Source organism: Mustela lutreola, chromosome 11 (genome assembly GCF_030435805.1).
Source record: "Mustela lutreola isolate mMusLut2 chromosome 11, mMusLut2.pri, whole genome shotgun sequence".
In the NCBI taxonomy this organism is placed as follows: domain Eukaryota; kingdom Metazoa; phylum Chordata; class Mammalia; order Carnivora; family Mustelidae; genus Mustela; species Mustela lutreola.
Genome location: NC_081300.1, coordinates 87,383,745 through 87,404,268, shown reverse-complemented (window position 1 = coordinate 87,404,268; position 20,524 = coordinate 87,383,745). Strand labels below are relative to the sequence as shown.

At 47.0% G+C, this 20,524-nt stretch overlaps 1 protein-coding gene across 3 annotated transcripts in view; it reads left to right on the top strand.

Moving 5' to 3' along the window:
- CCDC60 (coiled-coil domain containing 60) overlaps nucleotides 1–20,524 on the top strand; it is a 168,901-nt gene that overhangs the window by 118,193 nt on the left and 30,184 nt on the right. For all 3 annotated transcript variants that reach the window (XM_059140267.1, XM_059140266.1, XM_059140265.1), the window contains exons 4-5: nucleotides 5,051–5,155; nucleotides 13,550–13,657. In XM_059140267.1, coding sequence (XP_058996250.1) covers nucleotides 5,051–5,155; nucleotides 13,550–13,657 — 213 coding nt within the window. The remainder of the gene's footprint in view (nucleotides 1–5,050; nucleotides 5,156–13,549; nucleotides 13,658–20,524) is intronic.

Here is a 20,524-nt window from a genome sequence, read left to right as displayed (position 1 = left end):
CATGGGATAGAGGCACATGATAGAGAGAAGGCCAGCCACTCAATGAGGAAGGCAGTTCTTACTTTACCCATGAGGGTTCCAAGAGCTTAGTGCAAACTCTGCTTTCCCTGAGCCAACGGTGCTTAGAGCCCAGGATTCTTTTTTTTTTTTTTTCCATTATGTTATGTTAGTCACCATACAGCCCATCATTAATTTGGGGGGCTCCTACTGACAAGCAGCCAGCTGGCAGACTTTCCAGGACATAAGGAGAAGGAAAGAACTCGGGATTCCTTCTTGCAGGAGCTGCACTCAGATTAACGGGCCAACGAACAGGCGCTGGGGAAGGGGGAGAGGCGTCTGTTAAAGAGTCTCTTGCAACTTTCTCAAGGCTTCTGTTGCCACGTCTCCCTTGTTTGAATGGGGTTTTAATCCACGGTCATAGAACACGATTCTCTCTTCTCCCATCCATGTTTCAGAGCGTGAGACACGGTTTATTTAAAGTTTAATAAGCTTAAATATGCATGAGATCGTTCTTCTCATAGACACTGGTCTCCTTGTGTCTTATCTGGTGGATTCTAGGAGCAGCACAAGTGTGGCTGTTAAAATAAAAGGGGAGGCCGTGACTGCTGTGTAGCCATCAAATGCAGGTGGAGAAGCAAGGGTTAAAAAATAGCAATGGCGGGCGCCTGGGCGGCTCAGTGGGTTAAGCTGCTGCCTTTGGCTCAGGTCATGATCGCAGGGTCTTGGGATCGAGTCCTGCATCGGGCTCTCTGCTCAGCAGGGAACCTGCTTCCCTCTCTCTCTCTCTCTGCTTGCCTCTCTGTCTACTGTGATCTCTCTCTGTCAAATAAATAAATAAAATCTTTTAAAAAAAAAAGAGAAAAAAAATAACAATGGGGAATTCTCCATACCAGGACCACCAGTGGATAAGTTGGGTTGGAGTCAGGACTTTTCCCATACAGCTGTTCAACTCTGGGCCAGTCACTGCACCTCTCTGAGCCTCCTTCACCCAGATGCCTGGTACCAAACTCCCAGGTTTGTTACGAGGACCCAATGAAACAGGGCTTAGCGTAGAGCCTGGCATACCAGACAAGAAGCCCTCAGTAACTATTATTATTCAATAAGGTGAATTTGATCTCTCTGGGCCTCAATTACCAAAAATCCTCAGATTTATGGCAAAAAATCTTCCTTTCCAGGCAGACCCGAAAGCATCTCTCATCTAAGAGCCGCGTGCTACAAACATAATTCCAGTCACAGAAGTATCAGAAAGACAAGTGTTCATTTATAATACTTTTTTAACAAGGTATTTGATCTTGCGCATTATAAAAGCGAGAGGGATTACTCCACTCCCCCCCCCACCCCCCCATCTCCACCCCGCGGATCCAAGACCATAGGATAAGTTCTTTCAGACAGAAGTTTTAAGTCTGACAAAGTAGGCAAAGGGAAAAAGAAAATCAAGCATGTCCCGAAAGATTTCTGCCTGCTAGCGGCTTTCCCACCATGCTCAATGACCTCGTTTTTCAGTTGCAGATTTAGCTGAAAAGGTGGGAAAAAAAACAAGGGTGGAATTTTTCTTGTTATCCTGGTTGAAGGAGGACAGAAAACCAGAGCTTAAGGACTGGAACAGTTGGGTTAATGTCTATGTCGTCTAAACCACTGGAGATACAGTTGCCCCACAGGGGCAAGCCTAGGTATTTGCTTCTGGCTCCTCAGCTCTAGGACTGAATAAAGAGTGCGTGGAAATGGAAATCAGTGGACCTAGATTCTGGTCCTGTTTTTCAGTTAACTCTGTGACCCCAGGATCGTCCTCGAATTCTCAGGAGGAAGCTAAATTCCTAATGTGTGTCCCCACGCCACCTCCTCTGTCCTACTGCTCAGCCTCATTCCCCGCACAGAACCAGAGTGATCTTCTCAAGACATAAGTTGCTTTCAGCTTAAAGCTGAAATGGGGTTTTTGGCTGCCATTCCTAAAAGGATAAAGACCAAAGTCTGAGCGGGGCCACAAGAGTCTGGATGGGCTAGTCCTCTCTTTCTCCCCCTGCCCCAGCCACACACACTTCACCTACTCCTGCACTCATGATATGTCCCCCCACTGGAGGGCTTTCCCCCATCCCATGCACTTACTTAATTCCCATTCAACCTTCAGATTTTAGCTCACTGTTTGTTCCAGTTTCTGCTGATGGGAACAACCACTCCAAAATTTAAGAACTCAAGGCAACAAACCTTTATTTCACTCACAACTCTGCAGCTTGAGCTGGGCGAATGGGCAAGGACTGTCTCCAGCACCACTAGCCAGGGCAGCTCGAAGGGTCCATTTCCAACACGGTGTGTCCACACGGGTGGCCCCTCGGAGCTGGCGGTCAGCTTGTGAGCTCGGCTAGGGCTGAGACCCAGCAGCTATGGTGCTTCTCCCTACGAGCTTCAGGCTGCCAGCTTCCTCACAGCACGCCCCTGACTGGGCGCTAACAGTGAGCATCCGGAGAAACAAGAAGGAGACGCTGCCAGTTTGTGGAGCCTAGGCCCAAAAATGGGCATCACGCCAATTGCTTTTGACGGACACGTTCTAACAGCTCAACCACTCACAAAACCAAGATTCCAGGGGAAGGGCCCACAGGGCCATCTCTCCCTTGGAAGAGAGTCAAAGAACATGGGGCTTGTGGTTCTAAATGGCCACGACCTCCTCCAAGAAGTATTCCCTGCCTCTTTTTCAGCCAACGCCCCTATTTTGTGCTATCAAAGAACCATCTACTCTTCTGCTCAGCCTCATCGCCACTGCAGGTTTCATTATACCTGTTTCTGCCCCTAGACTCTACGCTTCGCAGGGGAGAGGCTGGGTCTGTCTCGTTCATTCATTGCTGGGTCCACAGCCTCCAGCCATCCAGAGACGTTCAATAAATCTAGGTGAAAATGAATGAAACAGGGAACCCATCAGTGATTCAATCAATGAAGGTACTTAGACTGAGACTCAGAAAGTAAAAAGGCCCAAAGGGAATTCGCACGTAGCAGGAAATAAGAAGTCTGATGAGGAGTGAGAAGCCAGATGTGCAGGAGTCTCTGGCAACCCTCCAAGAAGCCCACAGCACATGTAAAGCGGGCAGCGGCCTTGATCTTGGGCCCCACCTGACTCTAGCCAGCCAGAACACAGGCCCAGAGGAGCAAGAGTTTTCAAGTTTTCAAAACGAAAACATCTCCATTTTTATGTGAAATCTCACAGTTTTAAAATACAATTGATTCCATTACACACCCAGTAGGCTTCTTAAAATGTGTCCATGGGCTAGATTTGGTCATGGCTTATATATATATATATAAAAAACCAAGGCCTGCTAGAAAGGGAAAAAAAAAAAAGAAACTATTTTCTATAACTGAAAGGACTTGCTCCATGATGGTGGAGAAAAAAAAAATTTTAATATGGCATCAAATGTAACTTACTCTGTTTCATTTTCTAACAGTCTTTTTTGGGTAAACGACCAGGGGTTTCAAAGATGAACTGCCTGTCTGGGCTATGTCGCTTCTCTAAGCAAGCCCCCTCCTTCCCTTTCCCAGATGGTGTCTGGCTTGACAGGAAGTTTCCATATTCTCCATCTTCTCTATGCGGCAGAGCATGGGGTTCTGGTTTCCCACAGCAGCCTGCCTGCTGGCTGTGGGGGCAAGACTGGTTATGGCTGAACTTTGGGGGCACAGTTGTATCTGCTTCTAAAGTTTGAGATCCCGATATTTCCTGGCTGATTCGACCAACCAATGAGTCAGCAATCTGTAGAGTTGGATGAAGCCTCTTTAAGGAAAGGGCCAGAAACAGGAGCCACAAACTCCAAGCAGTTCCTTGCCTATGTCTCATACCTTCATTGCAACTCTTCACTGTCTCCATGGCCAGGACCCCATGGCCAAGCTGAAGCCACCTTCCTCTCTCAGGCTAGAATTATTACAATGCCCCTAACAGGTCTCCTTGTCTCTGTCCTTGCTCTCCACCCCCACCATAGACCATTTTCAAAACAGCAGTGAGAAGGATCCTTTCTGAATGCAAGTCAGACGTGTTTTCTCTCAGCTCAAAATCCTTTACTCTCATTTAGAGAAAAGGCCAAGTCCCCGCAGTGATCTGTAAGGCTCTGTTCTCTCTCTCTCCTCCTCCCCCTCACCTCCCTATTGTCTCTGAAACGCAGCCCCACCTCAGGACATTTGCACCTGCTGTTCACTCTATCCAGTGCACTGCCCCAAGACATCTGAATGCCTCGCTCCTTTATGTACTGCAGAATTTTTATCAAATGTCACCTTCTCAGTGACACCTCCCTTCATCACCCTATTTAAAATTGCAATTCCCACCCCTCCCAGCCCTTCTGAATTCTCTTTCTGTTTTTTATCCCCCAGAGCATGTCTATTTAGTACAGCAGGGTTAGCAAACTCCAGCCCATGGGCCACATCCAGCCCCTAGACTGGTTTTATAAATAAAGTTTTACTGAAACACTGACATTTACATATTGTTTCCATAGGCCGACGGTTGCTTTCATTCTACTAAGTAGTTTCGACATAGACTGCATGTCCAACAAAGTCATAAATACTTACCTGGCCTTTTCAGAAAACATACCCCACCCCTAATCTTTGTTGACATACCACAGCATTTCCCCACTTATCTTGTTAATTCTCTTTGCTCCTCTGCTAGGATATATGCTCCAGGAGAGCAGGGTTTTCATATGATCTGTTCACTGGCTGCACCTAGAAGCCTCATCTCTTGAGCTGGAATTATTGCCTGGCACATAGTAGGTGCCCAGTCATATCTGGCATAAAACCCTGGCAAGAGAAGAAGGTATTTGAAACGGCCGCTCCTTGAGGCACCGGGTGGCTCAGTTGGTGAAGCGTCTGCCTTCGGCTCAAGTCATGATCGCAGGGTTCTGGGATTGAGACCTGCAGCATCGGGCTCCCTGCTCATCCGGACACCTGCTTCTCCCTCTCCCTCTGCTCCTCCCCTGCCTCGTGTGCTCTCTCTCCGATAAATAAATAAAATTAAAAAAAAAAAAAAACCCAACTGCTGCTCTTTGCTCACTCTGTTTTTCTCTTTCTGCTTCTCCTCCAACACCAGCACATACGATGACGAGAAGGTTAAGAAGACGGGCGCTGGATTCATTCGCCCCTTCATCCCCGTGCACAGCTGTATCATCCTGCCCTCGCTGCCCGAGGCTCACGTGTAAGTAGTCCCTCCTCTGGCTCGTCTGCCTCGCTAGCTTATCAATGGAAGCCAAGGTGAAATGACTCAAGGGGCTAACGAGGCACTGGGAAACTGTTGAGCTGTTCCCGTGTCCTCCTGAAAAGGACATGGAGCCTGGAGCTGGCAATGCCATTTGGCGCACAAAAATAACAGAAAAGCAGACACGGTGCTTTAGAGCTAAGTGGCAAATCAGCTGGGACTGGGTCATTTCATTCCTTCCCAAGCCAGACGCTCTACTGTCAAATAGTTTGCAAAGCCTGATAAAACCCGTCTGCAGCCTCCCTGAGCGTGTGCAACAATGTGTCAGCCTGGGCTCAGGGGACATGTTTTCCCCAAAACTCAAGGAGCTCTATTTCCCAGAGAAGCACCTGCTGTCTCCTGACCCGAGGCATGAACTCATCATTGCATGGTGTACCAGGGGCTAATCAACCCTCTACAAAGAACACTCTGGCTTTCTAAAAACCTGGGCGTCTTGTTCCCCTTGGGTCTATTCCAAAGAATTCCAAACCCAGTGCTTTCTTTTGTGCTCGTTAGCCCTGTTCAATTGGAAGATGTCAGGTGCAAAGACAGAAGCTTTTGACTTTAGGGCAGGGTTTCTCAACCTCCACACTACTCACATGTAGGGAGGAATAAATTTTTGTCATGAAGGACTGTCCTGTGTACTGTAAGGTATTTGGAAGCATCCCTGGTCTTGACCTACTAGAAGCCAGTGGCTCCCCACCCGTGAGTTGTAACAACCAAAAATGTCTCTGGATGCTGACCAATGTCCCACCCCGGGGGGGGGGGTGCAAAATCATGCCCACCCTTTCCCCCCGTATCTCCCCCCCGCTCCCGGCCATGTTAAGACACATGGCTTTAGGGCAATGAAAATGGTACAATGGATTGTAGACTTCTCTGCTCATTTGTCAAATATTTATTAGGTCCCTAAGGGGTGCACAGTAATACTGGCATTACTGACTTCTCTGTAGGCATATCTCATTCGGTTCTCCCAGCAGCCGTTATATAGGTGCATTATTACCCTCCTTGCAGATGAGAAAGCAGCAATCAGAGAGGTGTGCTCCTCTGCCCAAGGTCACAGAGCTCAGCGTGGTGTTGTGTTGGGGTCTTCAGCCAAGTCTGTTTGACTTCACAGCCCAAACACTCATCACCAGGCACCACACAGAAAGTACGAGCCTCTGAGGAGCTTGTGATATATTTGGAGAGCCAAGTCTCATGTACTGAAGAGTAGAACAATGCATTGTTGTCGATAACCCTCCCTAATATTCCAGCTTCTGATAAGTCCACTCCCCACTTTCCTGCTCCTCCCCTTCCATTGACCTTATGACTGGATTCTTGATAGCGATCTCTCGATCTCTTGATCAAGAAGTCCAACTCATTTGTTCAGGGACTTTCCAACTGGCAACTTGAACTTGATGATCTTAAAACACCTCCTTGCAAAAAGAGATTTTGCAATTTCTCATCATGTCCCTTGGAAACACTTCCCCTTCTGCCTGTCTCTCCTGTGGACAACCCTTCTGAAAGCAAATGGTATAGATCAGTGGTTCTTAAGCTTTCACTTGCATGTGGATCCTCCGAGGTCCGAAGTGGGGATGACGCCTGGAAAATGCAGATTCCTGGGCCCCACCCTTGGTTCATTTGGTCTAAACAAGCTGAGGCTTAAATCTACCTTGGAAGTAACTGGAGAGTTTCTAACTCATCCTCCTTCAAGACCCAGTAAGGAAACCGAAGCCCAGAGCAGGGCAAAATCTGCCCCAATTCTTACAACAGGAATTCTGACCTCCTCACTCCTAAATCAGATCTTTATAACCAGGTTTGTTAGATAGGCCAGGATGACGACGATGATGATGGTGATGAACAGTGGTGGTTGTCGGTGTCTATCGCCCCCTAGACCAGGGGTCAGCAGACTTTCTCCTAAAGGGACAAACAGTAAATACCTTAGACTTTGCAGACCAGATGGTCTCTCTTGCAATTACTTAACTTCGCCATTGCAGCGTGAAAGTTGCAATGAATGGATGTGGCTGTGTTCCAATAAAGTTTTATTTGCGAACAGACAGTAGCCCCCCACTGGCTAGAGTTTGTAAAGCTGCCCTTTCTTTTCCTTGGCTGTTAAAAGGCTCTGGCTGCCTTCAGTGAGTGTATCAGTCATTTGTTGCTGTATTACCGAATACCTCAAAACGGAGTTGCTTGAAACAATAACCATTTCCTGTTGCTCTCAAGTATACAGGTGAACTGGGTGGTTCTGTCAGTTGGGGTTGGCTTGGCTAATCCTGCCTGGGTTTGTGCATGTCTGTGTGCCCAGATGATGGGTATGCACGATGCTGGCCATCGAGGTTGGCATCACTCACAGGTCTGTTGGATGACTGGTTGCTAGGGTGACAAGTATAACTGGGCCCCATGTTTCTCATCATGCACCAGCCTAGCCCGGGCAGTCAGGATGGGTTCCAAGAACAGGAGCCCGAGCAACAAAGTCTCTTGAGGCTGAGGCTCAGAATGGACACAGTGCTGCTTCCACCACATTCTACTGGCCAAAGCATCAAGCCAGCCCAGATGCAAGGAATGAGGAAAAGATTCCAGCTCTTGATGAGGAAGACACAAAGTCACATTATACAGTGTACACATACAGGGAGGGACATTACTGTATTCCGTCTACCAAAAGGCATCAGGGCAGGGCATGCCTGATCAGTTCTCAAATCCTCAGTTGTCACATCAGCCGACACAGATCAGAGCCCGGCCAGTCTCTTTGCTCCAAGGTAACTGATCCCCAAACTGGCTGAATATTCTGGATTGACTGTACAGGGATCAATTCAATCATGTCAAGGGAGCCTTGATCTTTATCTATAAAAACGTGGGCAGGATGGTCTCTAGAAATGAGAAAGAGCTCCTCCTTTCCTCTCTGAGAGGCCGGGCTGCCCTGCACAGCCTTCCCATAAGCGAGGGAACCACAGGAGCCGTTCCGGCGCCCTGTCTGGGGCTGTCCTCAGCAGTTGGCATGGGGTGCGTGAAATGGCTTGGTAGGTATTTTCCGATTTCTCTTGGTAGAAGCACAAAACCCTTTCTTCTCAGGGATGTCTCCGCCCACTCGCATTCAATAGAATGGGCTATTCAGCTGTGCTCCCCTGGAGTTCTGAACAAGGGAACTTCAGAAGCAGCCTCCGTGCACCCCCCTTCGGTGTTTTCATCTATTATGGCCCACGCTTCAGAAAATAAATGCCTTCTCTTTTAATTCGGGAAAATCCAAAACACTGCGCTATGACCTGACATACAGTCATTATGAGACAGTACTGATTTCTATCGTACCGATCTCCAGGGACTTTCTTTCTCCCCCCCACCCCCCTCTTATTTTACTGCACATGAGATGAAAAATTGTCAGGTTTGAGGCACTTTTGTTTTTTTCCATTAAAACTTCTTTTTTCTTTTTTTTTTGTTTTAGAACAGCCTTAGTGTGTTGGAGATACAGAGACTCTCATTATAACCCCTGCCCTGTCTGTGCTCAGCCTCTCCCGTTAAGCAACCTCCCCCACCAGAGGGGGTGTGGGGGTTACCACCAATGCATCTACACTGACAAGGTCATCAGCTGAAGTCCACAGTTTCCGTTGGGACTCACTCGGGGGTTGTGCACGCTGTTGGCTTGGACAGGGGTATAATAGCATGCATCCGCCATCGGAGCGCCATACAGAGTGTGCTCACGGCCATAAAGACCCTCTCTGCCCCACCTGTTCATCCTCCTTCCCCCAGGACCCTTAGCAACGACTGATCTTCCCACCATCTCCATAGTTTTGTCTTTTCAAGAATGTCGTACGGTTGGAATCACACACGATGTAGCCTTTTCGGGTTGGCTTCTCTCACTTAGCCATAGGCATTTCCCCTCCATGTCTTTTTCTGGCTTGAGAGCTCATTTCTTGTCAGCCCTGAATATTCTATTGTCTGGGTGTGTGTACCACTGATTATTTATCCCTCCAACTACTGAAGGACATCTTGGCTCTTTCCAAGTTTTGGCAGTTCTGAATAAAGCTGTTATATATAAATAACAGGTTTTCATGAGGCATTTCTTGTAAATGGAGGTTTTCACGAGGCACTTCTTGTAAATGGAGACGAAAGTCCAGACCCATTGGACGAGACACTATTCTAGTGAAAAGGGAGGGCTCTCCCTGGTGACAAGAGACAACATCAATATCATAGATAAAGCACAGATTCAGGAACCAGACTGCCTGGGCTAAGATTCAAGCCTTGCCATTTGCTGGCTGCTTTGAATCTGAACAGGCCACATGGCCTCAGTTTCCTTATCTACAAAATGGGGATGCCAATAATACTATCCTCACAGGGATGACCTTAGTCAACATACATAGAGCACTTGACACTGAGTCTGCTGGAACAGTGTAAATGCTCTGTGGGACGTGTTTGCTATTATTATGCTGTTGTTGTTACTATTCTTCATTATTTCAGTGGTTCTGCAAATGCGAATTTTGCCCAAGTTATCAGCTCCAGAAGATGTCAGATTTGAACCAGTTCACTGCCACCACCTTCCATTCAAGAGACAGCAATATATTGAGCCTACTCTGTGCCCAGCAGTAATCTGCAGTGGCCAAGACTCTGCAGCTTGCAGGGCTAGAGAGACAGGTAAACAGATAGTTACAGTAGAGCAGGAACTGGGAATGTAGGGGCAAAGAGATACACTATAAAGATGGGATGCTTTAGGACACTGGAAGAGAGGGTAACCCAGACCTGGAGAAATCAAGGAAGGCTTCCTGGTGGGGGCGGGGGACATCTGAGCTGAGAGGCAGAGAAGGAGAGGAAAAGAAATATATATCAGGGCAGAGAACAGTCCCAACCACCTCTTCTCACCCTCAATCTAACAATTCCTGCCGTTTTATAGGTGAGGAAAGTGAGGCTCGCGAAGTGATTTCACCAAAAGCACATAGTTAGTAGGTGGCAAAGCTAGGATTTTAACTCAGGAGGTGCTAAGTGAGAGTGTGGTGAGCCTGAGCGACTGAGCAGAATTTCCCTAGACCTGCAGATGACGGAAGAGGGGCCGTGCGGATACTTGAGGCACGTGAGATGGATTGGAGTCTCATAGGGGACTGTGTGTTAGTTTCCCAGGGCTGCCCTAACAGGCTGCCCTAACAATATGCTTCAATGGCAGAAATTCATTTCTCATCGTTCTAGAGGCTGGAAGTCCAGGGGTTGTCAGCAGGGTTGGTTTCTTCTGAGGCTTCCTTCTCCCTGTATCCTCAAATGGTCTTTCCTTCCAGCATGTGCATCACAGATGTCTATGTGTCCTAATTTCCCCTTCTCATAGGAACACCAGTCAGACTAGATTAGGGTGCACCCTAGTTAGGGCCTCATTTTTCAAAAAAATTTTTTAATTAATATATAATGTATTATTAGCCCCAGGGGTACATGTCTGGGAACCATCAGGTTTACACACTTCACAGCACTCACCATAGCACATACCCTCCCCAATGTCCATAAGCCCACCACCCTCTCCCTACCCCCCTACCCCCAGCATCCCTCAGTTTGTTTTGTGAGATTAAGAGTCTCTTATGGTTTGTCTCCCTCCCGATCCCATCTTGTTTCATTTACTCTTTTCCTATCCCCCAAACCCCTCACGTTGCGTCTCCACTTCCTCATATCAGGGAGTTGTCTTTCTCCAATTGATTTATTTTGCTCAGCATAATACCCTCTAGTTCCATCCACGTCATCGCAAATGGCAAGATTTCATTTATTTTGTTGGCTGCATGCATAGTATTCCATTGTGTATATATACCACATCTTCTTTATCCATTCATCTGTTGGTGGACATCTAGGTTCTTTCCATAGTTTGGCTATTGTGGACATTGCTGCTATAAACATTCGGGTGCACGTGCCCCTTTGGATCACTATGCTTGTACCTTTAAGGTAAATAGTGCAATTGCTGGGTCATAGGGTAGCTCTATTTTCAACTTTTTGAGGAACCTCCATGCTGTGTTCCAGAGTGGTTGCACCAGTCTGCATTCCCATCAACAGTGTAGGAGGGTTCCCCTTTCTCCACACCCTCACCAGCATCTGTCGTTTCCTGACTTGTTCGTTTTAGCCATTCTGACTGCCGTGAGGTAGTATCTCATTGTGGTTTTGATTTGTATTTCCCTGATGCTGAATGATGTGAAGCACTTTTTCATGGGTCTGTTGGCCATCTGGATGTCTTCTTTGCAGAATGTCTGTTCATGTCCTCTGCCCATTTCTTGATTGGATTCTTTGTTCTTTGAGTGTTGAGTTTGATAAGTTCTTTATAGATTTTGGATACTAGGTTAGGGCCTTATTTTAATACAATCACCACATCAAAGTCTCCATCTCCAAATATGGGCTCATTCTGAGGTCTCAGTGTGGAAGAGGTTAGGACTTCCACATACAAATTTTGAGGGGGACACAATTTAGCCCAAAACAGATAGTGTAGAGAGTTTGAAGAGTTTAAGCAAGGGAAGGGAAGAGTTGGGTTTATGCCTGTGCTTATCACCTGCAGAAATTAATCTGATGCTCACATGCCTGCATCCTCACACCCACCATGACCAAGCAGACCCCACCTCACCAATTAACACCCTTTGCTTATCCCTTCCTCCCAGTCTCCACCCCCACAACCCAAAGCCCAGGCTGGCAGGGGCTCTCTATGGTGAACAGAAGAGGGGACATGTCCCAGGGACTTTTGCAATGTCCTGGGTTATGGTGAGGGTAACATGGGGGTGCCAAGCACATGGCAGAACTAGCTGCTGCTCTGGGTGAAACGCTGGACATGGCCCAGTGCTCAGAGCTGCGAAATGCACCTGTAAGGACCCGGGTGGTGCTAAGGGGGAAGACAGACCAGAACTGGAAGGGTGAGAGGCTTGCAGTACCTTTAAATTAGAAATGGGGGAATAGTAGGTGTTCGTAAACAATGTATGGAAAGGAAGGAGGAAGGAAGGGCTCCAGAGCAGAAGAAAGAGAGCTGACGACCCTGGCTTTCCTAAGACCCCATGGTTTTCCTAAGACCCCCAAGGGATGCCTCTCAGGGGATTCACCGGGACAGCCCTGGGTCAGCTCCACACTTGGCCCCCACCTTCTGGAGTGGGGCCTTCCTGGAAGCAGAGAGGGTGGATCCCTTCCTGCCCCTCTGCCCATCAGGCCCAGGAACCCTGGGGATTATTGATCAAGATCAACTTCAGAGAAGAGCAATTACACAGGTTCATAATGGAGGCATCTCACCCATTAGTGTAAGAGGAGAGATCATGCAGGGAGGGGGTGACCTTGTTTCCAGGAAAAGTGCAGGCAGCAGGTTAACCCTCTCCTGAGCGTGTGCCCCAGGTGACCACTGCATCAGCTTCGTCAGCACCATGGACAGAGCTAGGACCCAGGAAAGCATATACTCTGAGGTGAAACAGACAGGGCTTCAGATCCCTACCATCCCTAGCAATGTGACCTTGAGCAATTTCCCTTACCTAAGCCCCTCGCCTGCAAAGAGGGCACAGTAACAGTACCCTTCCTATGGGGTTGTTGGGAGCCCTGAATGAGATATTCAGATCCCGCCTCTGTCACCCACAAGCTGTGTGACAGTGTATCTCTGAGCCTTAGTTTCCTCTTCTTTAAAATGTGGACAACAATTCATACCCCTGTAGGTTGCTGGGAGAATTAAATAAAGGGTGTAAGGTGCCCTACTCAATGCCTGGTTTCCTGTAATACATGATGCCACCCTAAATCAGAAAATACAGGTGAGATATGCTTATATACAATGTTTAAGCTACTTTTCAAATAATGCGTTCATTGTGGTTTTCTTCAATATCCAGCTACATTTTCAGGCAAAGGACCTATAAATTTAAAACAATGGGTCCATCTGTTGATCGGGGGGAGGAGGGAGATTATAATAAATCCAGTTTCCTTGCGTGTCCAGCCCTCTTTGACACTCTTAGTGTATTTACTGTACTTTTATCAGATGAACAGGCAGATACCTATACGATATAAATGTCCCTCAACCTACTCACTTTGCCTGAATCAAGACCTCTAGCTGGGGGACCGCTCCATTGTTTCTCCTGTCCCACACAGAAATCTCCCCACCCCATGACCAGCACATGATCATCTCCCATCAAATCATGGTTCTGCCACCTGCCAACTCAGCAAACTGCCACACGTTCCTTCACTCCGCTGAGCCTCACATGCCTCATCTATAACATGAGCCCACGAATGCCTCATGGACACATTGCAAAGGCTCGATGAGATGAGGAACGGGAAATACCATGCCTGGAACGAACATAGATAGCAGCAGCTCTCTAACAGGAAAGCCAGCACAACTGTCTCGGTGCCTATTATTGTGAAGGATGTAGTTCCAACAGGATCCCGCTGTGTTCCCCCCTCCCACCTCTGTCTTTGCAGGGAGCCCCTCTTCCGCCAGCTCTGTGCCCTCCACTGGCTTCTGGAGGCCTTGACTATCGACCACACCCACCACACCATGAAGCCTGTGATCACCTGCTGGAATCCAAAGTAGGTCTCAGTCCTTGAACCTGCCATACTAGCAGTGAACTATGTCATGGGGGAGGGCTTCTTATCTGTTCTTCCCCTCCTTTTGCTGTTTTTGTTGGATGGGTTACACATCCCTGATGTGCTCTGTAGGATCCAGTCAGGGGTGAGCTCAGAGCCAGGGCATACAGGTCATATGGGCTCATGAGAGCCAATGGTGTGCCTCTCCTCTCAGGGGAGGGTTCATGCAAAAGCCCTGCGGCCACTGTTGCAGGAGCTGCATTGCCCCCACATGGGCAGGTGGACCATGAACAGGCAGACATATAAGGCCTTTATGTTCTTTATGGAGAGTCATGTTGACTCCAAGAATAGTGCTAAATGGTAAGGGGCCCTAACCTGAGGAATCAATTTGCTCTGTGAAAATCCCATGCTGAGTGATGAAAAATAGTTTCCCTTCCCCCATAAGTGGAAACCCCCTCAAGTCCCACCCCAATAAACTGACAATGGCCTCTTTCTCACTGCCCTGCCCACCCCCCAGCTGAATTCAATCTTCCTTCTCTTCCCAAATCTTAATTAATTCCATCTTCCTAAGGGTGTTTTCCACCCACCTCCCAAACACTTACCCTACTCCCTGCTCTAATTCACCCCTTGCACCAGAGCCCAGATAAACTAACATCAAATGCAACCAGAACTATAAATCATGCATCTATTGATAGACTAGTAACTCTAACTGATTCCATGTTTGGGGGTGAGATGAACTGAAAACTGTAATTTCCCTTGGTGCTCTGGTTTATAACCTTGATGATTTTTTTAAAAGCACCAGAATTTTTTTTTTAATGGAAACCCCAATAATGTAAAACAAATTTTTAAAAATGTAACTTCTATACAAAGCAGGAAGTTGGGAGGCCTGGGGGGACCTGGGGCCCCTCCAGCTCTCTCCCATCCCCACAAAGACACCCCAGTTATTTCCAAAATATCTATGTGGTTCAAAGAATTTGTTTGAAAATGACAGGTTTAAAACATTTCCCATGTATTACTCATTTTTCTTAGAAAAAGTTCCCTTTAAAGGTCTGAGGTATGACCTTCCTCCTTCTAGACCTAATGCCTTCCCCTTATGAATCTATGTAAGTATACCCCCCTTTTTTTCTTAACAGAATTGGCATCATGAATATTGCTCTGAATATTGAACATTTTTCTACTTTTCCCCCTTTAAAATATCTTATGCAGGCACCTGGGTAGTTCAGTCAGTTAAGCATCTGACTCTTGAATTTGGCTCAGGTCATGATCTCAGGGTTATGAGACTGAGCCCCACACAGGGCTCCACACACAATGGGGAGTTTGCTTAATATTCTGTCCCTCCCTCTGCCCCTCCTCCCATTCACTTGCTCGCTCTCTAAAATAAATAAATAAATCATTAAAAATAAGATAAAATATCTCATGGATATCTTCCCATGATGGTACGTACAAAGTTCCTACATTCTTTTGACAATTTCCACCGTCCTTTAACAGAATACCATCCCTTATAAAGAATAGTTAGCCACGGTCTATGGCAGGGGCGAACCACAATTTAGATAACCATTTCTCTACTGGGAGACACTAAGGTTGTTCCCAAGTGTTGGCCATTTCAAGTAGTACTGCACGGAACACCCTCGTACATATATTTATACCCAGTTGAAAATATCTCTGTTGGCCAGATTCTGAGAAATGGTATTTCTGAGTCAAGGCAACATCTAATTTTTTTTTTCACAGTTGATGGCTTAGATTCTAAGAAAAGAGTCCCTCAGCCAGTGTACTTCTAATAGCATTTCATCTCCCCAAGCTACTAGCAGCAACACTTTGGCCTCCCAACATTTGGGCATCCATTCTCCCAAACTGAGGCAAGAATATAATGTAGGGTTTGGATTGAGAAGATAAAAAAAGAAGCATCTTTATTTCTTTTGCTGGGTTTTAGAAATGTCCCTGGCACGTGACCAAAAACTCACCTGCGGTTTAAAAAAAAAAAAAAAAAAGACATGGTGGTCACACTGGGAGTTATGGAGATTCCCCCGTGACTTGCCAGGGCAGAATTCCATCAGGGATCCACGGAGATCGATCAGAGCAGAACAGGAACCAGAACCTCTGTCTGACAGAAAAATGCATCCAGAAAGATTCCCATGGGAAGTCAGAGCATTTGCTGGGGCTTGCTTTTTCCTAGTGAACCATTTGCTCCTGATGGTGGTTTTAGTTTGATGGTTTGCTGGTACATGTTTAATAAATGTTTAATAAACAGAACAGTTCTCCAAGAAGGAAAATCCATGATGTGTAACAATGTCAATTTCCACAGTGGACATCATCCAGCCATGGCTGACTTCAGGCTTACCAACATGACCGTGGGGCTAGGGACAGGGGCACATGTTCAGTTCTTGTGAGCCAACAGAAGCCAACTCCAGCACACCATTTTGGGGGATCAATTTATTTTTTTTAAGATTTTATTTATTTATTTGTCAGAGAGAGGGAGAGAGAGAGCGCGCAAGCAGGCAGAACTGCAAGCAGAGGCAGAGAGAGAAGCAGGCTCCCCACTGAGCAAGGAGCCAGACGCAGGACACTATGCCAGGACCCTGGGATCATGACCTGAGCTGAAGGCAGTGGCTTAACCGACTGAGCCACTCAGGCATCCCTGATTTTTTTTTTTTAATAGATAAATCTGAGGGTGGGGGTTGGGCAAGGGCTTAGGTTTCCTAGAAAGTGCCAGAAAATGTCTTTTTAGTTAGCAAGAAAGGAGAAGGTTGTCTTGCGTTTAATGTCCAATTCCTGTTTATGTTTTTTCATCCTGATATCTTAACTCAAATGTCTCTAAATCTTCAAATGCACTTTTTAAAGCCCAGATGAATTGAGAGGGAGTAAAAGCAAGGGCTTGAGCATCAGATGGACCTGCACAAGTCCAGGCTCTGCTGCTTGGTCATTAACATCTCTGGACCTCTATTTCTTCACCTATCATATGGGCTCCTGCTCAGAAGAGTTATTGTGAGCATCAAGAAGATAAAGAACACGGAGCATTTAGCCCAGTGACTGGGAGCACTGTGAGGGCTCACTGAACGATAGCTATTCAAGATTAAAATCCCCATTTCCAAGAGCAGTTGGCTCTTTGATTATCAAAGCCATTGAGACTTCAGGCAAGGAAAGAAAGAATCTTCTGAGTAGAGTTTTAGCAACAGATGAGATCCCCGTTCACAGGGAGAATGAACAAACACACAGACAGGAAGAAAGCTAAGCAAGGTCAACCAAAATCTGGATGCAAAGACAAACAATCCAGGGAATGATGCCAATAGAGTAATACCAAACTTCCAGTCCTCCTGACTGTGCTGTTCTGAGTTTCCTTCCTCAAGCAGCCAGTATCTCCTGCTTTTCAAGCATCTGAAACACAAACCCGGAGCCCTGACACCTACCATGCACTTTCCAAAACATCCATCATCAGGAACCTGTAGATCCCAGAGGTTTCTCCTCTATTAGGCATGATGATGGCTGTGGATCCAACCCCATCCCCTTATGGATTTTATAGCAAGGAAGTGGGGTGGTTCAATATCTCAACACAGGCTTTCTACAGGCAGCAAAATTTTTACTAACTGGCAGCTAGTGTGCCACAAGCAGAAGATGACCTTTGTTCATTATTTGGCTAGAACTAGTGGATGGTGGGATGAATGGACAGATGACAGATTAGGATGTCATTATGAGTTTCATCTGAGGCTGTGCCTTATCGGGAGGGGGAGGCTGTCCCAAATTCATCATGTGACAATTCAAACACATTAACATTTCCCAGCATCCTCATTAATCCCATGGCTCGCAGGGAGAGTTTATTTCAATTGACAAGATGATCAGGTCCACAAGAGAGCAGAAACTGGGCTTTCAATACCAGGTGTGCTAATTACCCTTCTCTGAGAGATGCAAGGCTCTATTCTGCAAAGTAAGACTTATTTTATATATAAAGTTACCCAAGTCTTTATCTAAACGTTTGGGACCACCTGAATTTCAGAATTGCTTTTTTTTTTTTCTTTTTTGGCATTTTAGAAAGGCAATATGGGGCATACACTGTAGAAAACATCACACCCACAGAGGGAACTGGAGCAGCAGACTATCATCCAACACAATATTTCCGCAGGGGAAAAAAAAAATGAACATTTACACTAAGTGCATAATAAAAATAAATAAAGGTCATTGGTAGCCACCCATCAGTTCAGGTCATGTTTTGCTGCCAAATCAGTTATTAAACTTGTCCTGGTTTTAAATGCCTTTTGGATTTTGGGGTTGGATTAGGGCTTATGAACTTAAATTGGTATCAGTTTGGTGTTTTTTAGAGACTAATTTTCAAAGGATTGACTAGAAATGAGTGACCAGAGACGCAGAGGAGATGAGGTGTAAGCGAGCACCTCTCCTCCCTAGTTCCGCTCAACCCCAGCCCCAGTCCCTGGGGTTCCCATGGGAAAGAACCTGGCAGGACCCCTGGCCAGGCAGGAGAGTCAAGAGCCCCCTGATTCGCCTTCTGGGCAAGGCACAGCATACAGCGTGGAGTGAACGTGTGAGGGGCTGTCCCCTGGGTAGCAAAACCATCTATGTCCTACTCCTAGGGCTGTCCTAGAGAGACATCATCACAGCCGCTCTTAACTAGGGAGTCCAGGTGGGTATGATCTTGACTTTTATTAAGGGAGTCCAGACACTCAAGGGCCAGGGTACCCAGGCACAAAGAACCTGCTGTTCCTTTAGAAAAACGTGGGTGGCTAAAAGGCAGCCACACTCCGACGTTCCAAATAGGACACAGGCACCTAAATCTAACAATTGTGTCCTGATGGAAACAGCTGGCTCTGAGTGCTCCCCACGTCAAGCACTGCTCTGAGTACATTCCTCCAGTTGGCCTCATTCCGACAGAAGAGGAGCCCGAGGCACAGAAAACTTAAGTAACGTGCTCAAAATCACATAGCTCATAAAAGCTAAGGACTGGAATTCAGGTAAGCCCAGCTGCAGAGCACATGTGCTTAATCACTAAGAGACGGTTTCCTCTGCCCAGCAAAAGCCTGAAAGTCTTGCAATTAATTTAGGGCACAATGTGGTGTCCAAAAACGAAAAGAGTAACTCATCACAAAGCAGGATTTGCCAGGCGACCCCAGGATACAAAAGGAACTGCCCCTTGCCAAGATAATATGATATGTACAGATACAGTTTTCTTTTAAACAACAAAGAAGGCCACTCCATACTTATGGCTTTGGTAGTCAAGTTAATATATGGAAACCAAATCTCCATAGCAAAACCTCTTTCGATGACTGCAGAGTTAATCACCATATTTAACCAATTCCTGTAAGAACTTCTAATTTGCCAGACTGTCAATCTCAGGGCGGGGCGGGGGGGGGGGGGCGATGCAACATCTGCACAAGCAATATGCAAAATAACAATTATTATATTGAAGTTGTTTTTTTCCTCTGTCCCATGCACCCCTCCCACCCCCAGAAATGCTCCTTTCCCTCAAAAACCTGCTTTTTTCAGGCACTACTGGGGATAGAGCAGAGAAGGGAGCAGACATCCCTATTCTCTGGAGCGTCTGATCTAGGCGACGTGGGGAGAGCAGCAGATAATAAACATGCAGTAATCAAGCTGTTTTGAGGTAGCATTAAGCGTCACGAAGAAATTGATGAGGGGATAGGACAGGGGCAGGTGGGGGGTGACTTTTAAATTGGGTCGTCTGGGAAAGACTCACTCAGGAGGTGACATTTGAGTGAAATCTCTGATTCCGCCTGCTCTCCACTCTGCACTGACTTAATTGCATCGTGCCTCCACTGCTTTACTCAAGAGGACATCTCTGCGGGAGTAGGGGACCGTGGCAGGATGATCGGAGCACCTGCCACAAGGGAGGTGACCCGCTTGGGAGGTCCCGGGAGCTCTGGTCTCCGTCCCCTCCCTGGCGCGCCACTGGCAGCTGGCTCTGTCCTTCCAACTCGGTCGTGGACACACTCATGCCTTCTAAACCAGCCAACAGACTTTCCGCTCTGAGAAGCAGGTGTTTTACCCCAAATGACAGTTCGCAAAGAGAGAGAGGGAATTATTGGAGAAGACGACTCTGATTGCTACTGCAGGGAGACATTTCAAGTGACTCGCCGGGAACAAAATGTGCTTGGCGGGTACAGTTAAATGAGATGCGACGGCGCTCCATGCTTTCATCCCTTGATTTCTGGCAACCAGGATCCCCTCCTCCGAAAGCTTCAGCAGTGGGGAAATTATGGTCTGAAAATCACAGCCACTTCTCCCCCACAGATCTGTCCTACTGCCTTGTTCCCCACCATCAGCCCCTCCCCCAAGCCACGCTAAGCTGTCTGTCCGAAAAACACGTGGTTCATCGTTAAACTGTGTTCAGTTCTCTATATATGACACCCCCCACAAACCCTTAACAAGCCCCGCCCCATCCTCACACCAAGCCTCTGACGTAGCTAATATTATTCCCTCCATTTTACAGATGAGAGCACTGAGGCTTCGAGAGGCTACATAGCTTACACCAACACACACCTCGGAAGCAGCAGGGCAGGCACAGGACTCGAACACCCAGTCCACCTGATTCTCAAACCTGCTGTTAACCACCAACATAGGCTACTTCTCTTGGTTCTCTCACTCAAAGAGATTTGCCCAAGGTCACACAAACAGTGCATCAGGAACACCAATTAGATAAACTAAGTTAAGCTGCCATAATGAACAACCCGAAAATCTCAGCGGCTTAGTGCAACCCAAGTTCATTTCCTGCTCACCCCACCCACCATCGACACGGGGCTGTGCTCATTTCGGTCACTCGAGGACCCAGGCTGATAGGAGTTTTTGTCTCAACACAAGCTTTCACCATCAACAAGGCAGAGAAAGGAAACTGCCTTGAGGGCTAGC